Source organism: Podarcis liolepis, assembly GCF_965112155.1.
Source record: "Podarcis liolepis genome assembly, chromosome: 15".
Lineage (NCBI taxonomy): Eukaryota > Metazoa > Chordata > Lepidosauria > Squamata > Lacertidae > Podarcis > Podarcis liolepis.
The window spans coordinates 14,660,975-14,687,022 of NC_139566.1; the positions used below are offsets into that span (position 1 = coordinate 14,660,975).

General features: G+C 47.3%; 1 protein-coding gene and 1 long non-coding RNA gene across 7 annotated transcripts in view; one reads left to right on the forward strand and one right to left on the reverse strand.

Annotated features, from left to right (window-relative positions):
* Positions 1 to 26,048, forward strand: part of IGSF9 (immunoglobulin superfamily member 9) — a 70,147-nt gene that overhangs the window by 13,586 nt on the left and 30,513 nt on the right. For 4 of the 6 annotated variants that reach the window (XM_083477760.1, XM_083477759.1, XM_083477758.1 and 1 more), the window contains exons 2-3: positions 1,317 to 1,689; positions 4,420 to 4,614. In XM_083477760.1, the coding sequence (XP_083333886.1) occupies positions 1,632 to 1,689; positions 4,420 to 4,614 (253 nt within the window). In that variant the 5' untranslated portion in view covers positions 1,317 to 1,631. The remainder of the gene's footprint in view (positions 1 to 1,316; positions 1,690 to 4,419; positions 4,615 to 26,048) is intronic. The other 2 variants (XM_083477761.1, XM_083477763.1) reach the window with 1 other exon arrangement.
* Positions 4,741 to 24,277, reverse strand: LOC310694620. Its single transcript, XR_014519778.1, has 3 exons — positions 23,704 to 24,277; positions 22,635 to 22,704; positions 4,741 to 5,848 (listed from the first exon to the last, which is right to left on the reverse strand). It is a non-coding gene; the product is annotated as an uncharacterized lncRNA (long non-coding RNA).

The window sequence follows — 26,048 nt, forward strand, 5'->3', positions numbered from 1 at the left end:
CCTTCTGGGCAACCTTCAAAAGTCCCTGCGACTGGTGAGCAGGGAAATTACCTGTGAATTTTACCTTTGCACACAGTAGGCTAGTTTCTATACACAGTGGCACACCCTTCTGTACCCCCCCTTTACAATCTAAGCTATTTCAAGGGCTCTGGGAATGAGAGTCATTCTTTTTTTAAAAAAAAAAAATTATAAAATTACAATTTCAAATGCTCATATTGCATCCTTAAGATATCAATGCCTTCCCTTCTTCTCTTTCCACGGTTCATTTTACAGATCTTAAATCCCTGCATATTTTGAAAAAACTATACCAGTCAATATTCCATTATTGCATCCATCCAAACCTATTTACACTGTCAAATTTATCTTAATGCTGCCAACATTTTCAGCTGTACACAATTTACCATATATTCAATTAATGTTTTGCAGCCTTCTTTAATATTCTATATGTTAAGTCTGTAAGTTGTGCATATTCTATCAACTTAAGTTGCTATTCTTCTTTGGTTGGGACATTGCTCATTTTCCATTTTGGGGCTAACAAAACATGGGCCGCAGTAGTAGCATACATAAATAACCTTTCCTGACACCTGGGAATTTCAGTCTGAATTATCCCCAACAGAAAGAACTCTGTTTTTTTTTGGTTCGCCGGGGACAAGAGTCATTCTTATGAAGGCCACAACGTTTAATTCAGTAGGGAAGACTGGGGCGGGGGACACAAACACGGCAGCACTCTTCAAAATGGCTGAAGGGCCATCATATAGGAGAAAGGCAAAGGCTTGTTCTCTGCTGCTGGTATTGGAGCCCATGAACAGGAATTGCAGAAGAGTAGATTTCGGTTAGGCGTAACGTCTGGTCCGTAAGAGCAGATTTACAAGAACGAGTAAGAACAAGATTGAGGAACCTGTGGTCCTCCAAATGTGGTTGGTAGTGACCCTCATTTTTTTATTTCCAGGTATCTCTTGAAGACATTTCATTATTTTCATGTTTCTTTCACTCATTATTTTAATCCCCACAGTGACCCTGTGAGGTAGGTTAGGCTGAGAGGCCATGACTGGCCCGAGGTGAGTTTCACGGCCGAGTGGGGATTTGATGGAAGAAAATGAAACCCCTTTTATTTTATTTTTTTATCAGCCAGTCACAACTTTTTGTACCACTTTGTGGCATTTTATATGCTATTGTATGTATCGATGTGCACTGCAGTACTGTATTGCATGAATACCTCAGCTAAATAACCTTTTATTATGTATTATGTATTATGTATGGATAAACAAAGATAAATCTGAATTAATTTCCCCTTTCTGGATCTTTTGCTCCCACAGGGTTTGGTCTATGCTGAGGTGCAGATTTCGACAGAAAGCTCTGAAGTCTTGAGACTTCCTCGCTAGAGTGGCAGAAACCGGTGCTGCTCCAAAGGGCATTGTGGGGATGAGAAACGGCGTACGGGCTGCAAGGCTCCATCACCAGGTTCCCCAGGGATCGTCCGATGGTGTCTCCTGAGCTGCAAGGGGCAGCCTGACCCTCTGTTCTCCCACCTCCTTCCTCAGACGTGCAGCTGGTCAGCTTGCCGGCTCGGTATTTTGGCAAGTGGGCGGTTTTGGCGGTGCTGCAAGGTGTCTGGTGGGGGCAGCTGTGCTATGAATTGGCGTTTATGGATTGTCCGCCTTGCCCTGGTCTGCAGCAGCTTCGCTGAAGGTGGGCAAAGGTTTTTCGTTGGTCTCTCTTTTGGAGGACGATGCTGGGAGTGCACTTAGTCTTTCCAATAGGCTGACCCTGGGGAAATGTCATTTGGGGGGGCTGCAGCTGGTGGTGGGCGGAGCCCAAGCCCAAAATGGGTGGAGTTGGTAACTGAAGACTGTATTGCCCAGAAGTGGAGCACCTCTGGCTTACAGCCCTCTAGGTCTCTCTGTCTGGCCCTTGGAAATCTCTCCAGGCTGCGTTTATCCCCTAGGCCTGAGGTTCCCCATTCCTTAAATAAATATTTTGGGGGGTTGTTTTGTTTTGGGGTTTTTTGTTTTTTGTTTATTTCCTTGGAGACCACCAAAAATACATTATGAAAACTTATGTTCCTTTACTTGCACCACAACTTACAAGGTATATAAGGTATATAAAACACATTCTTTTTAAGTGAGGTGCAAGTTAATATAGCCCTATGGAACTGGTCTTTGTAAACCTAGGGACTAGAAACTTGGTTTTCATTATTCGTTTCATTATTCGGAGTCATAGCACACAGACATCTTTGAATCATCCATTGTTTGCTTATAATGGGAACTTTAGGAGCCGAAAGAATTGGCAACCAGGCTGCATTTGTCAGTAGAAGGAGTCTACGAATGTAACTTTCTTGCAGACTCAAGTCTACATAGCCAGCCAAGTGTGTGGCACTCCTGTTTTCCCTGGGATTTCTGCAACTTAACTTTCCGCCTGTTGATTTCCCTCTGCTCAATTAAGAAGCTGCCTTTTAGCTTCCGGATGCCTTTCCGTGCGGCAGTAATTCACAAATTAGTGTGGCCAACTTGCTTCCCAGCCCCGTGATAGGTTGGCTTTTAGCAGGTGAAGTGTGCTGAGAAAAAATACACTGTATTTCTGCCTGTCCTGCTGCTGTTTGGAAAGGCACAGGAACACTGTTAGGGAGGAGGGGAGTGGCACTTTTGATCAGGGGTGTGGATCAAGAGTGCCACTTTTTTGGCAATAGAGCATGTTGAGTGAATGAGGGAAAGCGCAAAGAGCATAGCATTAGGGGCTGCAGATGGAGCCCATCATGCAGAAAATCTAGCACTGCCTGCACGTTGAAGGGACCAGAAAGACCACAACATCCCTGCTTAGTGGGACTGTGACCTCCAGTACAGTTTATACAGTGGTACTCGGGTTACATACGCTTCAGGTTACATACGCTTCAGGTTACAGACTCCGCTAACCCAGAAATAGTGCTTCAGGTTAAGAACTTTGCTTCAGGATGAGAACAGAAATCGTGCTCTGGTGGCGCGGCAGCAGCAGGAGGCCCCATTAGCTAAAGTGGTGCTTCAGGTTAAGAACAGTTTCAGGTTAAGTACGGACCTCCGGAACGAATTAAGTACTTAACCCGAGGTACCACTGTATAAGCCTTGACTAAAGATGTCGCCAATGAAGGCAGGGTTGCAGATGCAACACAGTCCAAACAAGGCAAGTTCAAGTGTGGAGAATCAGTCTTGGGTCCCACCGTGAGCCAGAGCCAAAACCAGGCAGAAGTCCAGCCTTAATCTCAGGCAAATTATAGCACAAAAAATTAGAATCCGGAGCTGAGAGCCAGAGACTTTTCTTGTTCACAGCAACTAGCTGACTCGAGGGAGGTCTTACACCACAGAACTGTAGGATTTGAAGGAACCTAAGCCAACCCCTGCAGTGCAGGAATCTCAACTAAAGCATCCATGACAGATGGCCATCCAACCTCTGCTTAAAAACTTCCAAGGAAGGAGAGATTTGATGATAGCTGTTATATCTTCTCTCAGTCTCTCCCTCAACCGTTCCTCATAGGGTTGATTTCCATATTCTTGCCTCCTAAACCATACTCTAAGCACAGCTGCTAGCTGTGATGGAGTAGTGGGGATTGCTTACTCACAGATAAGCCTCTTACTCACAAGTAGACCAATGACTGTCAGTCTGTGGGTGCATAGTGTGCTGTCACACTTTTGCCTGGACTTAGACCTGTTGCTCTTGAGGACTGGGGGGGCTGCTCCATCTCTTCCTCCTCCTCATGACAGTTCCAGGTATCAAGCCAGAGGGCCCCTCAAGGGGATCTTTAGCATTGGATTCAGGGGTCCCCGCCTGTTGCTTGAGGTCCTCGGCCTTCGGGGTGTCTGGTACCAGGTTAGGGCTAGGCGGGACAATATTATCTCAAAACTACACAATGCGTGAGAGGCTGTTTGGTGTTCTTCTTCTTCTTCTTCTTTTTCACGCTGTTTCAGCCTCACCTACATTGAACATGTAAGCATTTAATTGAATACTAGAATTGGACTCCCGGCCCCATCCAAACAGAGGAAAGGTGCAAAGAGCTTCTCTTTAACCAAGTGTGGTGTTGGCTGATATAGGTGATTTCTCCCCTATTGGGGAGGCAGAGGGATCCTGGGTGTCATTGTGTGTTCCTGCCTCTCTTTTTTCCTTTTCGATGTGGCAGCCATTTTGTGTGTGCGAAACCCCTTATGGCAGCCATTTTGTGGCAGCAGTTACTCAAAAATCCAGGTGTGGGCCCCCAAAGGGATGCCGGCCTCTGGACTAGAACTTTTAAAATTTTGGGAAGCCTTTTTTTCAAGGCTGCATGGAAAGCCTTTATTTGCCTTTTTTGTAAACCACTTTAAGGGTTCCCCCCCCCTCCTACAATCAAGTGGTGTATAAATTCCATGGAATAAATAGAAAAAATAAAATAAAATGTGCTTTTGACTTTACCACCAGCAGGTACCCGTGAAGCAGAGCCCCGTGCTGTGATTGGCCGGACGGGAGAGAGCGCCATTTTGGGCTGCGACCTACTGAAGCCAGACGAAGCGACTCCTCCCCTCTATGTTATTGAGTGGGTGCGTTTTGGCTTCCTCCTCCCCATCTTTATCAAATTCGGCCTCTATTCCCCACGTGTGGATCCGGAGTACGTAGGTGAGTCAGCTTCGCTGCCTACCCTTCCTTTTATTATTATTGATTATTAACTTTATATGCCACTTACATGACAAAATGGCTTATACGGGGTTTACAAGTGAAAAAATCAATTATACAATTTGCACATTAATTGAAATATGAATTTATTTATTGCATTTTCTGCCAAGGTGCCCAAGTTTAAAATACTAAAAGAAATCATATGGAATGTAACATTGTGTATTCTTTAATATACGTTAAAATAATTTCCACAAAGCATTGAAAACACTTGCAATGAAAATATGCAATAAAAAAGCCAGATTAAAAGCGTAAAAATTAAAACAGTTAAAAACGATTACATCTGTAGCTTCAAGTTCAGAGGAGTGCTTGCCTAAACAGGTGGGTCTCCAAGGGTTGGCAGCCTGCCAGTACTACTGATGGGGCCTCTCGTCTTTCAGTAGGGTGGGCATTCCACAGCACTGGTACCACCAGTTTAAAAGCCTGCTTCCATATTATCACAATCTGATAATAACCGGGCCATGGCAGAACTAACTAGGTTCTGTTTCCTCCCCCTCCTCTCCAAAAAAGGAATAAAGTAGGGATGCAGAACTTCTGGTTCTCCAGATGTTGCTGAACTACAGCTCCCATCATCCCTGATCTCTGGCCATGCTGGATGTGGCTGATGGGAGTTGGAGTCCAGCAACATCTGCAGGGCCACAGACTCCCTACTCACAATGTACTGGACTTTTTAAAAAATCATTATTATTTATTAATTTATGACTTTGTTTTCACGTATGTCAAGGTGATTTTACAGAGCAAGTTTGTCCTGAAGAGCTTTAGTAGGGTTTTATATTTTGATTGATAGAAGAAGCCAAAGGGGAACAGAAGGAGGCAAGACCAGTCGGGGGATGGGGACCAGGGCCTCAAATCTAGACGCTTGTTGGTTTTTTGGCATTTGATGAGTTTCTCATCTTGTTTTTGTGCACATCAAACCAAATTGTGACACACACTCTCAGCCAGAGCTGCAAACTTGAACAAATAAGAAATGTGATCTGGTTATAACAAAACAAAACAACCCATACATTTTTGTTAACTAGTAAAAGATTTTGTCAAATGCTTAATAAAAAGGTAAAGGACCCCTGGATGGTTAAGTCCAGTCAAAGGCGACTATGGGGTGCGGCACTTTTCTTGCTTCAGGCCGAGGGAGCCGGCGCTTGTCCGCAATGCTCACGCTCCCATTGGTCCAGGTGGGAATTACCTGTAAGAAAACGAGGACATAAGGAGAGGCTGGCCAGTGGCCCATCTAATCCAGCATCCTGCTCTCACAATGACCAGCTTAGAGGCCTTTGGGGAAACCAAAAGCAGGAACTGCTGAATGCAGCAGCCACTCTCCCAACCTGTTGTTTCCAGCATGGAGGGAGGACAAGCCGTTGTAGCCAGTAGTCATTCCTCCCCACCCCCACCCCCATGCTGTTGTCTAATCCTGCTTTAAAGACGTCCAGGTTGGTGGCTGTCACAGCCTCCACTGGAAACAAAAACCTGTAGTTTTACTATGTGCCGTGTGAAGAAGTTCTGTCTTTTGTCTGTCCTGGAATCTTGCAGCATTCAGCTTCATCAGATGTTCCCTGAGTTCCAGTGTTAGAGGAAAGTTTTTCACCCTTTCTTTCCTATCAACTTCTTCCGCACCATGCATAATTCGGTGGCGTGGAGCTAGTATGCGTCTAACGCAAGGTACTCGGGAGCGATGCTTGGCTGGCCACGCAGAGTGACAGGTGGGGTTCTCTTGTCATGAGTTACCCACCCTACACTGTCTGATTCGATCAGAGACGGCGTGCAGATCCAACCAGCCCCCATCACCCTGGGCTGCAGAGAGGTCTGTGCTACTGAGCCTGCAGTGGGGCGGACGGGCGGGGATGCTGGCTCCCCAAGGGAAAGGGGCTTTGCATGCATCAATGGGTGCCTGCTGAAGCAAGGCAGGAAATGCCCCAAGCACAGTCTGCCCACCACCCACCCCTTTATTGACGGGCTGGTGGTGGTGGTGGTGAGTTGGGGGATGAGGAGATGAAGGGCTGGGCTTGGGAGCAGGCACCGCTTCAATCCCTGTGTGCAAGAGAGACAGAGAAACTAGGAAGAGCTATTCGTATTGAAAATCCTTGCAATTTCTGTGATTTGTTTCAGTGCATTTGCTTGGGTCTTTTTGGGTAAGGCATTGGCCTGGACAAATGGGTTTTTTTTTTGGGGGGGGACATTAGGTGTTTGTTCTGGAGTATATACTGGCTGAGGAACAAACTAGGCATGATGAGGCATTTAAAGATACAGAATTGCCCCTGTGGGGGGGGGGGGAGAGAGAGAGAGAAAGAAAAGAAAAGAAAAGAAAAGAAAGTTGCCGGACTACAAGTCCCATCATCTCCAGACCACTGGCTAGGGCTTATGGGAGTTGGAATGCCTTACAAAAAAACAAAAAACAACTCAACAACTTTGGGAATTTTCTAAATAAAAAGTCAACAATTTGTTTGAAATATGGCAACCCTAGAGTGAGGGGCCTAGCAGGCTATGGAGTCTTGCAGAACAGATATAACATAACTACAGGTAGCCTAATGTGTTTATAATCATTTAATTGTATTACAACATACTGAGCTGTACTACTTAACTGTACAATAACGCTGGACATATTTTCATTGCACCTGCAAGTAAGAGGACCAGAGGCTTACTTTTTAATCGAAAACAAGAATATTCAGGGAAGGAGCCTGGACTATCCTGAAGGGGGGCAGATGGGAAGGAATTGTATTTCATCTATCACAGCTTTCCCCAACCTGGTGCCCTTTTGAGCTACAACTCCCATAAGCCCTGACCTGTTGTAATCCAAAACTTCTGGAGGGCACCAGGTTCGGAAAGGTTACCTGTCACTTTCACATGAAAGAGCAGCCCAAGAATTAAGCCTGGTGATTAGTTCACTGTTTAAAGCACTCTTATACCTCTTGTAAGAGTCATGGCCACTCTCAAAGAATCCTGGGAACTGTAGTTTGTTGCAGAACTATAAATCCCAGCACCCTTAACAAACATGAAGCATTTGGGCTGTCCCTCAGGAGAGACTGGAAATAGTGATGCAGTTGGGCCAGTGAGGGACCCTCTTCAGTTCCTGAGGTCCTCAGTCCAGGGCCTGGCCTGACCTTACTGACCACTGCCACCATGCCTGGCACAACAGCTCAGCGGCAGAACGCCTGCTTTGCATTCAGAAGGTCCCAGGTTCAATCCTCGGCCTATCCACTTAAAAAAGGAGATGGGAAGTCTTTCCTCTGTCAGAGAGCCATTAACACAGGTGTAGGGAACCTCTGGGCCTTCAGATCTTCTCATGGAATCATAGAATTGTAGAGTTGGAAGGGACATCTAGTCCAAGAGTTTGAAGAAGAGAAGAGTTTGGATTTGATATCCCGCCTTTCACTCCCTTTAAGGAGTCTCAAAGCGGCTAACATTCTCCTTTCCCTTCCTCCCCCACAACAAACACTCTGTGAGGTGAGTGGGGCTGAGAGACTTCAGAGAAGTGTGACTGGCCCAAGGTCACCTAGCAGCTGCAGGTGGAGGAGCGGAGACGCGAACCCAGTTCCCCAGATTACGAGACTACCACTCTTAACCACTACACCACACTGGCTCTCCTCTGCAACTAGTCCAACCCTCTGCAATGCAGGAATCTTTTGCCCAATGTGAGACTCGAACCCACTACCCTGAGATCAAGAGTCTCATGCTCTGTCTTGCTGAACTGCAGCTCCCATCAGCCCCGGCAAGCATGGCCTATGGCCAGGGGTGATGGGAGTCGCAGTTCAGTAACATCTGGATCATCACAGGTTCCATGCACTAGCCAAACAGACGCAACTGTTTGTTTTATTTAAGGTACTTGTACCCTGCCATTTGTGGCAGAGCCCTCCCAAGGCAACTTACAAAAGACTAGCCTGACCTTCTATCAAAGCAGCTTCCGAACTCCCCCTAACCCCACAGACGGCGATTATATGAGCAGCCAGTGCCCTGCGATGCACCCGCGAGGGGCTGCAGAGCAAGAGGATGCGAGCAAGGAGACGGAAGGAGCGGCCCTGTTGATGGGCTGGGAAAGAGAAGGGGCTGGGGCCTGGGCCTGCACAAAGGCCCTTTTCTTGGTGGGGGCACAAAGGTCAGATGGATGCTGCTTGCAGGCCCCTTTGTTTCTTTCTAATCTCCTAATCCTGCCTCGAAGCCTTGGCTGCTTGGCAGCTCCTGCTGGGTGGGGAAGCCGGGGTGGAGTGAGAGATGGAGCAGGGGGTTGGGGGTCTCTCTGGGGATGGTGTGTTTGTGTGTTTGTTTGTACACATGCATGCATTCTGACTACCCATAAGCATCTCTGCCCAACCACACCAGTGTTGTTTTGGGAGCTTTCCTACCTAGACAGATCTTCTGTTAAGGCGCACAGAGGTTTTTGGAAGGAGACCTTTGGTTTGTGTGTTTGGCCTTTCCTGTGAGGTGGCAAGTGGCACCACAGAGCAACGTAGAAAGTACACAGGCAGCTGCTTTAGGTAGAACCAGTCATCCTGTCTCACAATCTAGCTTAGCATTTTTGGTCTGGCAACAGCTCTCGTCTCTGTCTGGAGATGTCAGGGATTGAACCTGGTACTTCCTGTATGACGTGGCTCTCCTTTTAAAAATAACAACTCCAGTCCTTATGGATCTGAATCAAGGGCTGATTTTTGTTAACCAGACTATTGGCCCATCTCGCTCAGTTTTGTCTACACTGACATGGCCGCAGCCCTCCAGGGTCTCTTTCAACCTTGAACCTGGAATCTTTTATGCACAAAGCATGAGCTCTACCACTGATTGGTGGCCCTTCCCTGATGTGTGTCGTCTGCACAATGTGAGCTGTGCACTGTGATTTGCACACAGAAGGTGCCAAGTGCAATCTCTGGAGAGAATGTCTTTCCCACCACCCTGCTATGTGATCCTTTTAAGTGAAGGTTCCAGGGATTGAACCTGTGATCTTCTGCATGGAAAGCAATGTGCTCTAAGACTGCACTGTGGCCCTTCGGATCTCAGCTGCTATGTTCATACTGAAGCAGCTTTTGTGCACCACCTGCTTCCTTCCAAAGGCTCTGAAAAGCTCTGCTTTCAAAAGAGCAAGGTGCTAGTCCTCAAGATACTTTTAAAAATGAATTAAAAACCCACTGTATCTTGCAGGCTTCATTATTTGTCCAGCCAAAAGAAGCCTTGATATTAGTCAGTCCGTGTGTGTGTGTGTGGAATAGCAACTATGGATTTACTGAACTGTGTTTGTGTATTATCTGAACAATGCTACTTCTTGGGACTCTAAGCGTCACCCTGCTTCAGTCCAAAACTGGAAAAAACCCTATTGCTTTAAGTTTCTAGTCCTCAATTTACTTTGAAAAACTCATATATATATTTTGGTATGCTGTGGGCTAACAACCCCCATCTCCCCCCGCTTAAGCATAGTTTTTTTAGTTGATAGGTTCCAAAGGGTCATTGGAGCACAGGGCCTGGATAACTGTGTGTGTGTGTGTGTGCAAAAGTGTGTTCTGCCTTTTGCATGCTGTAATGTTCAGCCTCCGTGCTGGTGGGTCATTCCAAGGTTGTTCTCTGGGAGGGGATTTTCAGCCTAGCTATTAATTGGTGGCACTGGGGATTTGGAGATGGGGCTGCAGCAGCAGCAGCCGTGGCGTAGGAGGGGGATGTTCTCCTATTGGGTATTTAAAGTGGGCCACTGGCAGATTCCCCTGGGAAGCCCGTCAGCCTTAATAAAAGTGGCTGCGTGGGCCACAGGATCTCCTGCTCTTTAATTAGAAGAAGGGAGCGATGTCTCGTGCTGGCTGGCTGGGTGTTATAATTATTACATATCAATAAGGTTTCTTACCTCCCCTTCACCGTAAGGTGTCAAAGTAGGTGACAACAGTAATATACAAGAAAAACAAGTAAGATGGAACAGAATGGTGTAAATTCAGCAGAAGAGGTGGGTCCCTAAAAACAAAATCCCTTTAACTGTCAAAGGCCAGGGGGGAGAGGTGCGTCTTCAGCATAGATGCTGGATGCTCTTCGGTTAGGAGGGAGTTCCGCAATTTAGGGGCTGCCACAGAAGAAGCCCATATTATCATAGAATCATACAGTTGGAAGGAACCCTGAGAATCATCTTGCCCAACCGCATGCAATTGAGTTGCTTATGGGGATCGAACCTGCGACCTTGGTGTTATCAGCACCACACTCTCTAACCAGCTGAGCTATCCAGCCTCTATCCTCTCCAGGCCCTCCATCCCCTGCACTTCTGAAGGTGGCAGATCTTCCAGCCTGGACATCAAGGTCCAGCTCCAAAGGCCTTCTGGGGGTTCCCTCACTGCAAGATGGGAAGCTACAGGAAACCAGGCAGAGGGTCTTCTCGGCCGTGGCGCCTGCCCTGTGGAACCCCCTCCTATCAGATGTCGAGGAGATAAACGATTATATGACTTCCTGTAGACACCTGAAAACAGCCCTGTTTAGAGAAGTTTTTAACGGTTGATTTTTCATTGCGCTTTTAACACTTTGTTGGGAGCTGCCCAGAGTGGCTGGGGCAACCCAGTCAGATGGGCAGCATATAAATAACAATGTTGTTGTTGTTGTTGTTTGTTGTTGTGATGGATGGATGGATGGATGGATGGATGGATGGATGGATGGATGGATTAACACAAGTGGTGGCTGGTGCCTATTGAGGCAGGCAGGGCTGGAGCCCCACAGTAGTTGGAGCCAGAGCCAATGGCAAGCAGAGCCAACTGGTCCTAGTTTTCCCCCTTACTGAATCCTGTAGTGGCAACCCTGAGGCTGAGGAGGAAGAAGCTGGCAGGCAGTGCCAAGCCCTGGACCTCGATGCAAAGGCAGGCAGGTGGACACTGCCTAGGAGCACAATGAGGTCAATGGGGCAGATTCCCATATGGGAACTAATGGACCTATCCACTGATTAACATGTGATTTAGCACTTTTGAACACCAATAAGTGAGCACCTTGGATTGCATATGTAAAGACTCCTGGTGGGGAGTGAAGTGAGAAGAATTCTTTTGTGTTCCTGCCATCCTTGTCCCCCAAAATACCTTCATTATCAACATCATAAAATTATTACTTATACCCCACCCATTTGACTGGAGACTGATAGGGGATAAGGCTGCCAGTGGCTACTAGCCACAAGGGCTGTGTTCTACTCCAGTGTTGGAGACAGTATGTCCCTGAATGCCAGTTGCTGGGAATCGAAAAAAAGGAGTTTGTTCTTAGGTTCCATTTGTGGGCTTCCCAGAGACATATTATTGGCCACTGTAAGAACAGGATGCCGGACTAGACGGGTCACTGGCCTGAGGCAGCAGGGCTGCTTTCACACCCTTAACATCTTTCCACCATTTCAAGATGGCCTTGTGGGCCTGGCACAGCTATAGCATCCATCGGAATCTCCATGCCTTCCTTTCTGCAATGCCAGGGGGTTCGTAAAGCCCTGCTCTGTTGGTCAAAAGACACGTAAAACTGTTGACATGCAGACACGCCCGCACCCAACTTGAGAAATGCTGCTTTAATTCTCCAGAGCACCTCACGTGGGATCGGGGTAGCAAACCTGTCGCCCTCCTGGTGTTGCCCTGCAACTCCCAGCATTGGCCAATACCGGCTGTGGCCAATGGGAGTAGGGAAGCCGAAAGCATCTCGGAGGGTTCACCCTGTGTGTGGAGTGGGAGGGGGGGATCCTTCAATCTCTCCCAAACGCCCTTCTTCCAAAAGCTGGCAGGGCCTGTGGTGTGGGAAGCTCAGGGGGCGGGATGGTGTTCTGGACGGTTCCCATGGCAGCGGGCTGTCCGTCTTCAGCACTCCCTCGTGGTTTGGGGTGGGTGGGTGGGCTTGGAGGTGAAGGAGAGGCCCACGGCTGGGGCCTGCGAGAGTGAAAGAGGTGGGTGGGTCTGCTGAGTGGAACAGCAGCCCCTTTCTCTCTCTCTCTCTCTGTTTTCTTTTTCCTTTTGAACTGTCAAGGTCAGCCGAAAGGATTTCAAACTGTGTTGCCATGGTTCCCAGGTGGCCCTTTGCAAAAGCCTGAGGAGTCTGTTGGCAAGAGAGGCCCTAGGAGGCCTTGAGCCAGCATTGAACATGAGTGGCTGCCGCATTTTTTAAAAAGTTTATTATTGTTTATAAGTGTGTGTGTGTGTGTGTGTGTGTGTGTGTGTGTGTCTCATATACATACACAGAGAGAAAGAGCCCTCATAAAATATCAATGTGGTGTACAGCAGTGTTGAAAGAAAGCAATCATTAAAACAGTGGTGAAGTGAGATGAAGAATGTGGATAATTTTTCCTCTGCCCTCTCTCATAACACTAGAACTTGCAGTGGCCACAGTAAAGTTGATTGGTAACAAATGCAGAACGCCGAGGGGGGGGGGCGGGGAGAGAGAAAGACAGTTCCATAAGTTTAACTCACGGAACTCTAGGCCGCAAGATGGGGTGATGGCTGCTGGCTTAGATGGCTTTATAAGTCGAATAGGCAAATGGCAGGAGGAGTTGGAGATGGTGGTGGGCTCTCCTTCATTGGAGGTTTTTAAAAAGAAGTTTCTTGAGCTGTGATTCCTGCATTGCAGGCGGTTGGACCAGATGACCCTTGTGGGTCCCTTCCAACTCTACAAAACTCCCATTCTCCTAGGGCAGACATGTCCAACCGGTCGACAGTGATCGACAGGTAGATCCCCAGGGTGATCCTGGTAGATTGTGGGTGATCGTGGTCGATCATGGGGTGAAATAAAGTGGGCAAGGAATGTCTCGCTGCCCCCTGTCCCCTGGCGCTAGGTCCCTCCACTGCCACAGCAGCAGCAAGGGAAGCTTGGCCAGGCAGCAATTGCAAGTAAGCGTGACGCGTGCGAGCGGCAGTGTAAGACAGGCTGGTGATCAATGTTTGGCACCCCCCCCCCAAAAAAAAACCTTAAGAACCCTACCCCCCCCCCCACAAAGCTCAAAAACTGTGGGCAACCCTTTACAAGAAAAGCTCAACAACTCTGGTCAATCTCCCCCCGCTTCCACCCACCCACCCCACTCACACTCCTCCTCCTTCCAATGACAATGGGTAGATCACTGCCAGTTTTTTTTACCACTTGGGAGTTGGACGTGCTTATCCTAGGGGATACCCTGGACTGGATTCAAGTAAATAGCTGTGCTAGTGGGAGTAGTCACAATGAGTCGAGCTAACGCAATAAGGGCTTCCCACCCTCTTGTGCCATCCCCCAATTCGGCTCTGGGAGTGGTAGAAGAACCCCCAGAACCGGAGTGGTTGAGGGGAGAGAAGATCATTCTGCCTGGCAAGCAGAAATCTTTGTTTCCTTAGCTCAGCAGCGTTGAATTCCACTCTCTTTTTTCCATTCCAGGAATATGTTTGCTATTGCTTGGGCACTTGACTTGGGATTGGCCCTACCCCAGATTGTAAAACTCATTTAATAAGTTCATTTGAAGGGCAGGAAATTAGCTTCGGTTGGGATGGGCTGCAATTCTGAACACAGCAAACTGTTCACAAGCTCACATCCTGGTTTGGAACAGCCACCCCCACCCACCAGTGTGGCAGACACTCGCAGTGGTAGAATAGTCTGTTGTCATTCTGAACCACAGGTGTGAGGAATCTCACTCCCCTGGTTTAAAGACGTCCCTGCAGGTAGAAAACGAGCATAGCAAGGAGCAGGCAAGGCTAGAATCTTGGGAATATTTGTGAACATCAGTTGCCTACCTGTAGTGAGAAGCAGAACAGCCCACTCTGCTGCCTTTGACTCCAAGCTGATTCAATCCAGGGTGTAATTCACCCTGACTGGAATGCAAGAGCATAAGAAAAGGAGCACTGCTGGATCAGGCCAAGGACCCATCTTGTCTAGCATCTTTTCTTCAAAGCGCCCAAACTAGATGTCTATGGGAAGCCCACAAGCAAGACCTGAGTGCAGTGGCATGCTGCCTCCAACAGTGGAAGGAGAACTTAGCCACTGTGGCTAAAGGCCTCGTCCTCCATGAATTTGTCTAAAGCTTTCCGAGTTGATGACTGTCAATGCATCTTGCGGGAGTGAGTTACTCCTGGTCTGCATTTCTTTCACACTGTGTTTATTTTCAGAGAGCAAATGGAGAGCTTTTGAAAACCAGACTTTCTCTCTGTTTACTTTCTTCCTGTTGGTGGTTGTAATTACGGGTGGGGTTGGGTTCATGGTCTTCTTTTTATGGGTGGTAATATTGACAGTCGTGGCTTTATGGCAGTGAGGCCGGCCGGCCTATTTGTTTATGCCATGTGAAGCAACCTAGACATCTCTTGACTCCATCCCCCATCCTCTTCCCTGCAGGCTCCAGGTTTTGGGAGAGTCTTGGGTAAGGGGCTCCCAGTGGGCGCACCTGGCTGCTGACATTGGAGACAGCCAAGGCATTGGCCATGCAAAGATCTGAGCTTCTCTCTGCCTTTTCTCTGACTGCTTTATTGAGAAATTCAGTCTGCCCCTGTTGCTCAGTAGGGACAATGGAAAAAATTGATTCAGTTCTCATCGAAAGGCATACTTAACCTACTTCGCAGTTCCCAAAACTATTGTGAACCAAAACATAGCCATCCTTTTGATATTCCCTTCTCTGAACTTTGCAATGCAATTCTCCAGCCAAGTAACAGGTGGGAAAATGCATACGCTAGGGTGAACTGTCTGGGGAAATGCATATGTGAGTAAAAATGGCATGCAAAGGTGCATTATATAAGAGGAAGCAGCTTTGCAAAAATGTGCACATTAATATACACAAAGTTGTGCATATGAGGAGACAGCCACACTATAAATGCTGCTGGATTTTCATGAGGACTTAAAAAGAATCACAAACTGGTGTGTAAATGTGAAAACAGAACTTAGGACGAAAAATAAAAGCTAGAGAGGGACTGCTATTGACAGGTTTGCCCATCCAAATATCACTAAATTTGTCCATGGCAAGTCTACGTTTGTACACAACTTGTTCATGTGATGCCAGATTCTACATATCTTCTATCCATTTGTTAAAAAGAGCCCCATTTTTGTTCTTCCAGTTCATCAACACCAGTCTCTTTGCTATAGTTAAGGGCATGGGGATTCCCTTCATATTGTTCCTTTGTTAGGTGTATAATTCAGAAGGATATTTTCCTCTGCAAATTTAAGATTTCCCCCCATACAGTTGTGTTGATCCCTCTACTAAAAATTTGCCCATATAGGACATTGTAAGAACATATGCTTTTAAGATGCATTGTCCCTATTACGTCTCCAGCAGCTAGATGTCTTAGATAGCCCTTTCAGAAACATGCATAAAGGTAAAGGGACCCCTGACCATTAGGTCCAGTCGTGACCGATTCTGGGGTTGCGGCACTCATCTCGCTTTATTGGCCGAGGGAGCCGGCGTACAGCTTCCGGGTCATGTGGCCAGCATGACTAAGCTGCTTCTGGCGAACCAGAGCAGCACATGGAAATGCCGTTTACCTTCCTGCTGGAGCGGTACCTATTTATCTACTTGCACTTTGACGTGCTTTCAAACTGCTAGTTTGGCAGGAGCAGGGACCGAGCAATGGGAGCTCACCCCGCCGCAGGGATTCAAACCGCCGACCTTCTGATCGGCAAGTCCTAGGCTCTGTGGTTTAACCCACAGCGCCACCCACGTCCCTCATAAACATGCATAATGCTTGTTAAAAGAAAAGGAAAGATGCAGAGATATGAAGCCACCTTTACACTGAGGCAAATCATTCATCCATAGAGGGTAGCAGCTCTCCAAATTCTTAAGGAGAGAAGGATCTTCCCCAACCCTGCTGGCTTACTAACTGGAGTTTCAGTCTGGGTCCTTCTGCATGCAGAGCGTGTGTTCAACCCCTTAACTTTATTGCCTTCCCTCAAAGTGGATGGGAGTTCTCAATGCTATACCAAACCCACCGCATTCAAATCATCATTCCCAAGAACAGTTCAACATGCTTTCTAGCTGGAACTGAAATAAACTTGGGGGCTGACTTCTTCATTGTCAGAACTGACTTCTTAATTGGGCAGTACTTAATCTCCTTAAAATCAAGAAAACCTAGGCAACTGTCTTAATACCAAGGTCAGAATATTTGTCCGTCTAGCTCATTACTGTCTGCTTTGACTGACAGCAGTTCTCCAGGCCCTCTGGCAGCAACATGTCTTTCCCATCACAGCAATGGGAACAGCAATGACCTGTGAACGTCAGTTGAGCAGGTAAAGATGCTATTGAGCCAAAAAGTGGTTTGCAGCTTCTTATAACATTAGTGTAATTTGGAGATGATTCAGGGTGTTGAATGAGGCCTTGGGACATGGGTGCTCCTCCAGACAACCTGGTTTGCTTGCACAAAGCTTATGCTGTGGTTAAGCTATATCCTGCCTTTATTGAGCATTCACTCTGATCTGTTTGCAGGGAGGTTATATGCCAATGAGCATTATCCTGCATTTACCCATATGTCTTCCTGTTAGTTGTTAGTCATCCTACACTTTTCAATGCATTTCCCCATCACTTTCCAAAGTGCAGAAAGTCAGCACTGGTTGTCAATTTGCTTCTGGGTGAAGTTCAGGGTTATTGTGTTAATTTTCAAAGCCTTAAAACAACTTGGCCCCAAAATGCCTGATTCTTTATGGACCATCTCCGTTGCCGAGGTCTTTGGATGGGGTACTTTTTGTGGTCCCACACCCCCCTGAATTTCAGGTGTCATTTACCAGGGGACAAGCCTTTAGTGTGGCAGACCCCCATCCCCACCCCCTGTGGAAAACCTTGGCAATAGTGGTTCAGCAGGAATCATCCTTGTTTGCTTTTAGATATCTTAGGCAGAACCTGAGATCCTTTGCCAACTAGCGTTGCACTCTTAATTGTTTTTACTGTGCTTTTCTGTTCTGTACTGTATTGTGATATTTGATGTCTACATAAAGGCAAGTAAATAAAAAAGTCAGTTTCTTTGTTGAAAGTGGATTTGTTGCACCAAGGCAACAGAAGGCTTCGATCCACTTTAATTGCACAAAGCTACATTTCTCAGTGTGCACTCAAATCCTTTCCACAAAATGCTGGCAGTCTAGAGGCACCTGAACTCTGGACTTGGCTGTGATGGGGTCAGAGCTTCCTGATCTGAGCTCAGCGACGCTGTGTGGTATGAATGTGGAGCTGATGGGAGAAGCTTGCTTTGCAGTCTGAGGCCTGAGCTGAACTTCTTGTGGGGTGGTTACTGTGACAAATATCTGCCTGTCTCTTTCCCCTTTTCTTCCTCCTTCTCTTTCTTCTTCCTTTTTTCCGGGTCACCGGCTTTTAAGAGAGGCTTCTCAGCCCGACTGTCTGGCCACCCTTTTGATCCCCTCCTTGTTCAACAGCCACTTGTGGGAATCTGACTAGTTTGTTTGAGCCAAGGAGCTTGCTGGAATGTCTTGTACATTCTTCTGCTGAGGCAGTTTAGCTGATTCTTTTCTTCGTTTGATTGGTATTATTTGTTTGTTTGTTCTCCTGTCCCAAGTTCGAAATGAAGGCGTGGGTGCATTGCTTGGAGAGGGGTATGTGTCCCCCCCTTGAGCCAATGTTGACCCTAGAGACTCCTGTGTTCAAAGCACTTTTTGTTGGGATCAACTGATTCCTCCCCTGTCTTTTCCGGACAGGGAAAGCTTCTCTTTTGATGCCGTGTCACTGCAAAAATCAGCTGATCTGCGGGGCACCTAGGCATTTAGTTGTAGCAACTGAAACCCAGGTTTAAGATGGCATTTGGCTCCTAGCTTTTCTATCTCAGCTTCTAAAACTGTTTAAAAGGTGCTCCTTCAACACCTCCCTACAAGGCAGTGGTCAGCAGCATCCCTGTCAACATGGATAGTTGAAGCATACAAAATCTGGTACAGGTAACTTTGATCTTACACTTATTTAGCATATGTGTTCACAGCTTTACACATGTTGCCAGAAAATAATCTAAAAATAAATAAATGAAATTGTGCACACAGTGCAGCGTGTGTGTGAAAATGGCAAGAAAATGGTCCGTGTGGAGGAAAGCGGGCAGGATTGCTGGGGAAAACAGCTAGCAATCCCAGCAGTCTTTGTGAGCAGAAGTGGCGGTTGGAGAGAGTGGTCGGAGGAGAAGGCCACAGAAGCTTGTGGAAAGGTTTGGTGAGACAATGGAGGGTTTTGGAGTGCAAAGGAGGAGGTTTAGATTTCATAACAGCCCCAAAACGCATGGCATCGTCATCATTAGCTGCTGAGAAAGTGAAGAGGAGGAGTTTGGTTCCCACGCTGGAAGAGGTTAGCCGTTCTAGACTGCTTGCGGGATGGCATGTCTGCATGTGCTGTGGCACACAAATTCATCCAGAACAAGTCCAACATCTGTGCTATCAGGTTGCATGAGGAGATTTGTGGGGCTATGGCAGCAAGTGTACCCCTGACTGCAAAGATGACCAGTCAGGTGTGGGGTAAGGCTTTGTGAAGATGGAGAAGGCACTAAACTTGTGGCTGGAAGACACGGACCAGAAACGTGTTCCTGTGGATGGCAGCAGCTTGCACCAGAAGGCTCTGAGCCCCTGTGACCACGTCAGACCTTCCACCACAGATGGGGACCAGCCTGCCAAGGAATTTAAAGCTGGCCCAGGTTGGCTTAACAGCTTTAAGATCCGCTTCCACCTGAAGAATGTCTTACGGATAGGGGTGGCTGCATCTGCAAATAAAGAGGCTGTAAAAGTGCACTACTAAAGTGGCTGTTGGACAACAAAGTATAGCTTCGAGAGCAAGTCTTAAGTGCAGATGAGGCTTTTCTGGAGAAAATGTCCCAGCAGACTTACATTGCCGGAGCTGAAAAGCCAAGCCCTTGGCTTCAATGACGCAAAGGTTTAAATGCTGCTCTGTAGCATTGCGGCTCGCTGTACAGGTCTGTAGCCTGGCTCGCTGTACAGGTCCCAATACGCCCATGCCCTAAAAGGCAAGAAAAAGAATCTGCCAGGTGACTTCTTCATAATATCTGGAATGGTTCCACAACTGCTTCATTGAGGTGAGGCGTGACCTTGAGGAGAAACAGCTGCAGTTAAAGTGCTGCTGGTTGTGGATGGCGTTCCTGAGTACCGCAAGGGACTCTGCTTTGCACCCGGCAAGGGAGAGGTTGTCTTCCTCCCTCTGCAAAATGACCTCCCTCATCCAGCCTCTGGGTCAAGGTGTGATTTTAAAAAATTATTATTATTATTTATTCAGTTTATACACCGCCCTATTCCCAGAGGCTGCTTACACATGGCTCACCTTCTCCTGGACGATCAATGTGATGGATGCTGATCCGGATCTTGACCTCGCAGCATGCAGGAAGTCCTTCAACGTTGCCCATTGCATCACCTGCTTCAAACAGGCAGTGGATGCAATCAAGCTTCAGACAGCGAGTGCATGCTGGCGGAACTTGTGGAAGGAACGTGTGCATGATTTCAAGGGATTTCCAAGCATTGCAAGTTGGAGAACGTTGTGTGGTTGGCCAGGCAAGTGGGTGATTATGGCTTTGTTTATCCAGGAAGAAGTGGGAGAGCTGGAGGAACTGGTCAGATCAAGTTCAGAATATGAGGGTGGGCCCTTCTGATTTTTCCCCCTCAACTCTTCCAAGTCATAAAGCACGCAAATGATCAGATTGCAGAGTTTGACCCTTCCATGGAACACAGTCTCATTGTCGTCCGTGGAATTACAGACGCTCTGAGAGACCGTACAGGGAAATGTTTGATGAGCCACGGGACAACAGCAGCAGCTGCTGCCAATATCCATAACTCTCACAAAGAAACCAGCAGCAGCAGATGTGCGCAGGCAACCCACCTCTGGATCTGAACCACAACCAAGCACTTCTCCCAGCTACCAATCAGCACCTCCTGCCCCGCTCCTCATTATCATGTGAAGCATCATCCAGTGAGGGAGAGGAGGAGGAAGACTTAAGAGCTGCAATCAACCCTCGCCATTAGGTGCAGGGATTTTTAAAAATATGGTTTTCATATGGTTTTCTGGGGTTGTTCTGGCTTCTGCGCACAATGGTAAACCTCCATGTAAGATTCAAGTTACCTGTACTGCGTATAGAAATGGGCATAGCCCTACGAGTCAGGAAAATAGGAAGCTGCCTTATACCAAGTCAGACCCTTGTTCCATCTAGCGCAGTACTCTCTGCACTGACAGGCAGCAGCTTTCCAGGGATACTGCCAGGGATTGAACCCTGGGACCTTCCGTACACAAAGCAGGAGCCATGCCACTGGGTGGGTATCTGAACTGGATTTGAATTGATTTTATGTTTGCGCTGTTGTCGTTTTAAACTGTTTTGGCATGCATATAATTGTTTTGTTTTATATACGCAATTGTTTTATATTTTTTTACTATATTGTTATTGTAAATTGTTTCAGGATGCCTCATGGGAAATGATTCATAAATGAAATATGATGATGATGATAGTATTAAAAATAAATAAATAGCCAGCCCTCACAGAAGCCGCTGCTGGAATAGGAGAGCTTTTAGCTGGGCACTCTTCCAGCTCTACAATTCTATGATTCTAACTGACTACAGTGAAAAATATGGGCCCATAGACTCCGCTATTCAGTGGAAGTGGAAGTGTTTCCTGCCCCCTGCGCCCGCAGGTTTGGGTGCAACCTGCAAATGCCAAATATTTCCCCAGCTACTCAGGCACAGTGATTAGTTGATTTGAGAAATGCTCCCATGGCCCCACCATTGCTGAAGAGCACCTGTTACCTTGCAGGTGCAGTCTTTCCCAAAACTTCTCCCCAACCATTCATTTCTCTGCCCCCCACCCCTAAGCACCACCCTTCTTCCCAGCGCCTTCCACACCTCCTGTGCAACCCGGCAGTGGCTAAGCATAGTGGGGTGGAGGGCAGGCCATTCTACCTTTGTATGCCTTTTGAAAGGGCCGTTGCTAAGCAATGGGAGGTTGCCGGTTGCTAAGGCCACTTGATGGGTTTTCGTTAACTGCCAAAGACCCTCTGGTGATTGAAGGGAGGGGAGGGGAGCTGGGCAAGGCAGGCAGCCTGGCTGGCTGGCTTCAGAGAGAGGGGCGGAGGGGGCCGGGACTGCGCCCTCCTAATTAAACTCCATCAACTGGGCTTAATCTATTGTTCCAAAGGCATCTTTGTTCAGAGGGGAGAAGGCCATTCCCTTGGGTGGAGTAGGATCTGGATCTGGGAATCCAAGCAGTGAGAACCTAAGAGAAGTCCTGCTGGATCAGGCCAAGGGCCCATCTAGTCCAACATCCCATTCTCACAGGGGATTGGCAAAAACCTATGGGAAGCCTGGAAGCAAGACACTTCCTCGGGCATCCTTCCACCTGGGTCCTCCCCATTCCCAGGCATTGGGAAGCTTGGAGCAGCTGCCTTTTAACTAATGCCTTAACCTGTGCAAAGTCAACCATGTGGAAACTGGTATTGCTTCCAGGAAGGAATTAAAAAATAAGGATTTCCATTCTGGATCAGAGCTGAGATCCATCAGCAGTTAGTCAGCCAGTCTCTGTCCCAACCACCACCACCCATTTTGGTGTTTTCTACACTTTGAACACTTGGGTGCCCTGTTTTTTCTGAATTGGAATTGAGACACACTTCACTCTAGGAGAGAGTCAGGCCCAGCATCTTCTCACAGTCCCCTTGGACAGATCCTGGTACCCCAGAAGTGCCCACCTAGCTCTGATGCCTGCCTCCAGTCTCCTGTAGAAGAGTTAGAGCCCCTCCAGATTGTGTATTCATAACAATTTGTGCTCGTTGTGGTATATGCAATCCCACTTTCAGTGTTGTTTGCGCCTGCAAAATCTCTGAGGCAGAGATACGGCTTTGTTTCCAATTTGCAAGCCCTGTAACTTCCTGCTAAAATCCTGCAATGCAAATGTTCTGGGTTTGTTGGGGAAGCGTTACCGAACAACTTAGAAGGCAGAATGATGTCCAGTACAAAACTCATCTATGGAAAAATCTACCAGCCTGGAAGGGCCCTTAGGCTAAGGTTACCAGATGTCACCGGATTTACAAATCAGTCCCCATGCAAAATCCATTGAAGTTGAAAAGTGTCCCCGGATTCATTGAAAAAAATCTGGTAACCTTACCTTAGGCTCTAGCCATTGCCGTAACGGCTGCCATTTTGTTTTTACCTGTATGTCGTGCAGGTCTGGAGCACTGTGGGAAAAGAAGGTGGCAGCTGCCAATTAGGACTGCTATTTCTTCACGCAATGCCCTGGATTGGAATGGTGTCCAAAATCAGGGGGGCTTGTGATTGGCCTGGTAAACGTTAATATGAGGACATGGGATGATATCCTTGGAATGATTTCTTTCAGCGTTTGGGTGTTCATCCGTTGCAGACCCTTTGCATCCAGGTGATCAAGTCTGTGGCAGGGGGTCAGGCTGGCCAACTCTTGGGGGCTCCTAGGGGCATAGTGCATGATGCCTGCACTGTCATTGTGTGTGTTGGGTCTGTGCCAAATGCCTGCAGGGTTGCTGAGCCGATTACAGGTCTGATAATAGCCCTGGGGCAGGATTAGGCCGGTTGTGGTCACTGCTTCCTTAAGTTTCTTATCCTCCCCGCTCCATCGTCAAAAACAAGCTATGCCCAGTTCTTAGCCAGGAAACCCCTCTTGCCCTGTCCCTTGTGGCTGTACCACTTACTGGTGGAATAGGGAGGTCAAATTGCAATTCCTACAAAGTTCCCAAATGCCCAGTCATGTTCCATCATCTACTTTAGACTGTCTCCTGAGCCAACTTTCCCCTGCAAAGTTTGTCATCCAGAACCACTGCTGATATACAAGGGTGGCCTGGTGAGCTACTACTGCCAAACCCATTTGGGGGAACAGCAGGGGTGATTTTCTCCTCATTACTCATATCTGCAAGTTTCTGATTAGTTTAGATTTGAAAGCATCTCTGTCTCTTTTTCAGGCCAAGCGGCTTACAATGATCCAAAGCACAACAACAGTCTGCAGCTGCTTTTCTTTTTCCTAATCCTGAAAATAAGTCAACGTATATTAAATATTACTGGGGGGGGGGGGTAGGTCTTTATAAAACCACAAATTGCAGAAGGCCATGACAGAAAAAATATAAGAAGCCAAAGATTTAAAACGTGTTTTAAAAATTGTTGACGGTTCCCTCAAAGGCTTTGCCTTCCACTCTTTTCTAAAGGCCTACCTTTTATCCCTCCTTGAGGCCTGCTTTTTCTTTCTTTCTGGCCTTTGACTCCAGAGCCCTTAATCCTGTTCTTGACAGTAACTACCTAAACTATGTGGTTTTTTTCTCCCTCAGCTCCAGCAATCATTTTTCAGGGTGTCTCGGAGTAGGCGCCCCTCTGAGTAGAATAAGGACCCCCAAAGGCATTAGACTGGATCGCTTACCGCAATTTGAAGCTAGTGAAGTAATACACTTTACCTTCTAAAGGCTGCAATGTAAAACTAACCTTTCCCCCCCCCCAATAATTTGTGTGTCTCCCTAAGTTTTCTTCCCACTTTGTATCTTGAATAGTACAGTCCTTGGGGCAGGGACCCATCTCTTTTGTTAATGCCATTCTACAAGGTGCCATGGATGTGATGAAATTATTATTATGGTAATTGCATTATTATCTAAACTAATTTATTGCAGCTGCTGATTAAGTGCATCGAAAGGCAGGTTTTGTTTTTCATGTTTAGGAATAGCAAGCACTAGGACAATATTTACATTCATTATCTGCTTTTGTTTTATTGTATTAAAAATAAAACACTGGGGTTTGTTTGTTTGTTTGTTGCCTTTTTTCTCGGGGGGGGGGGTGTTGTAAAAGGAACAAGTTCCTAGCCGCTGAGGTACAGGGAGATGCTGAGATCTCAGAAGTGAGATGTGTTACTGATAGGGTTGCCACCTTTGGTCAGGAAAAATAAAGAACAGGTTGGGAGGGGGGAGAATTGGGGGGCTGGAAATTTCTTTATTCACCATCACCTTTTCAAGGAAGGACTTTTGGGGGCAAATGCCCTCACATTTTAGCTGCTACGCTGCACTCTGATTTCTTTTCCTTCCAATCAGGGTTTGTATGTGTGCAGAATTAAAAATTAGCATCATTGGTTCAGAACAAGCATCAAACTAAAAGCCCAGTGGCTCTTGACTCTCTGCTGATCAGCATCCCCCTCGCTGTTCCACAGGCCTCCCTGTGGCCAGCCCTGCAGGGGAAGGCGTTGGCTGTATCCATTGTTAGTCCTACACAGTGCAGACCCATTGAAAACAATGGACACGCCTAATTTAGGTCCATTAATTTCTGTGGCTCTAATCTAAGTATGATTTAGTTGGTCGCAACGCATTGTTGCAAAAACAGACTCTCTGGGTGAGTGGCTTTGATATGTTTTGCTTTGCATTGGCTTCTCTGCCCTCTCCCGATTTCAGTACGTTAATTGATTTTTTTTCTTAATTGAAGGCCAGTTTCCTAGTGGCAAAATTAGCTCTTTAAAACTTACTCTGTCCCAATGTAAATCAGTATGGTTGGAACCATCCAGTTCCAGCTGGTCTTGGCTGCATTGGGCACTGAACTGGCCGCATAGATATTCCCACCATTGCTCCAAGGAGCTTAAGGCACAGTGCATGGTTCTCCCTCCCCTGTATTATCTGCACAACAACCCTGTGGGGTAGATTAGGCTGAGAGCTTAATGGCCGAGTGGAGATTTCAACCCTAGTCTCCCAGGTCCTAGTCCAACTCTCTAACCACTCCACCACACTGCCTCATAGGTGATCTGCTGCTCTAGCACCCCTGACGTGTGCCCCTCCAATTTCTTCCTGAAAACTTCTAATAACGGGGAGTTCACCTGTTTCAATGCCTAGCATCTCAAAGCATCAGGAAGTTTTCCTCTGAGCAGACAACACATTCAGTTGCATCCAACTAAGTGCTACTCAGAGCTGACTCTTTGAAATTAATGAGCCTATGTCCATTCTTTTGCAGTGGATCTACTTGGACTAACGTTGGGTGCAACCCGTTGAGATTAATAAGCCTAAATTAGTTATGTCCTTTAATTCCAATGGATCTGTTCTGAGGATGACTGATGTTTCGTACAGCCTACCATTGCCTCTTTGAGGCTCGAAGGAGGGAAGCAGTTTGGAGGAGACGGGGCAACGGCATGGAAAAAAAGAGACCCACTTGGTTTCTCCTTAAGGACAAAGCCCTTTTGAAGTGTGGGAGTGGGGGGAAGAGTCCGTGGGGTACATATCCAACCCCCTCCCCTCAGCATGGCACTCTCGCTGGCCTCCTTTTTCCAGCTCTCCATCCCTCCTGCCCGTTGGGGGGGGGGGAGACACTGTGTAACACTTAATGTCTGTTGAATTGACCCCTGACCCAGCGTCGCTGCCCGGGCCTGGACTCCAGCTTTTGTTTTCCGTGGCGGTTCCCACAAAAGCAAACGGTTCCTTCCCAGCGTCATGGTCCCAGCTGGGCAGGGAGAGAGAGAGGGGAAGGGGGCATCAGCAAGGGTGGTCTTCTCAGGACTCCCTGAGAGAGCGGGAAGTAGGCTCTCAAGCCCGTGCTG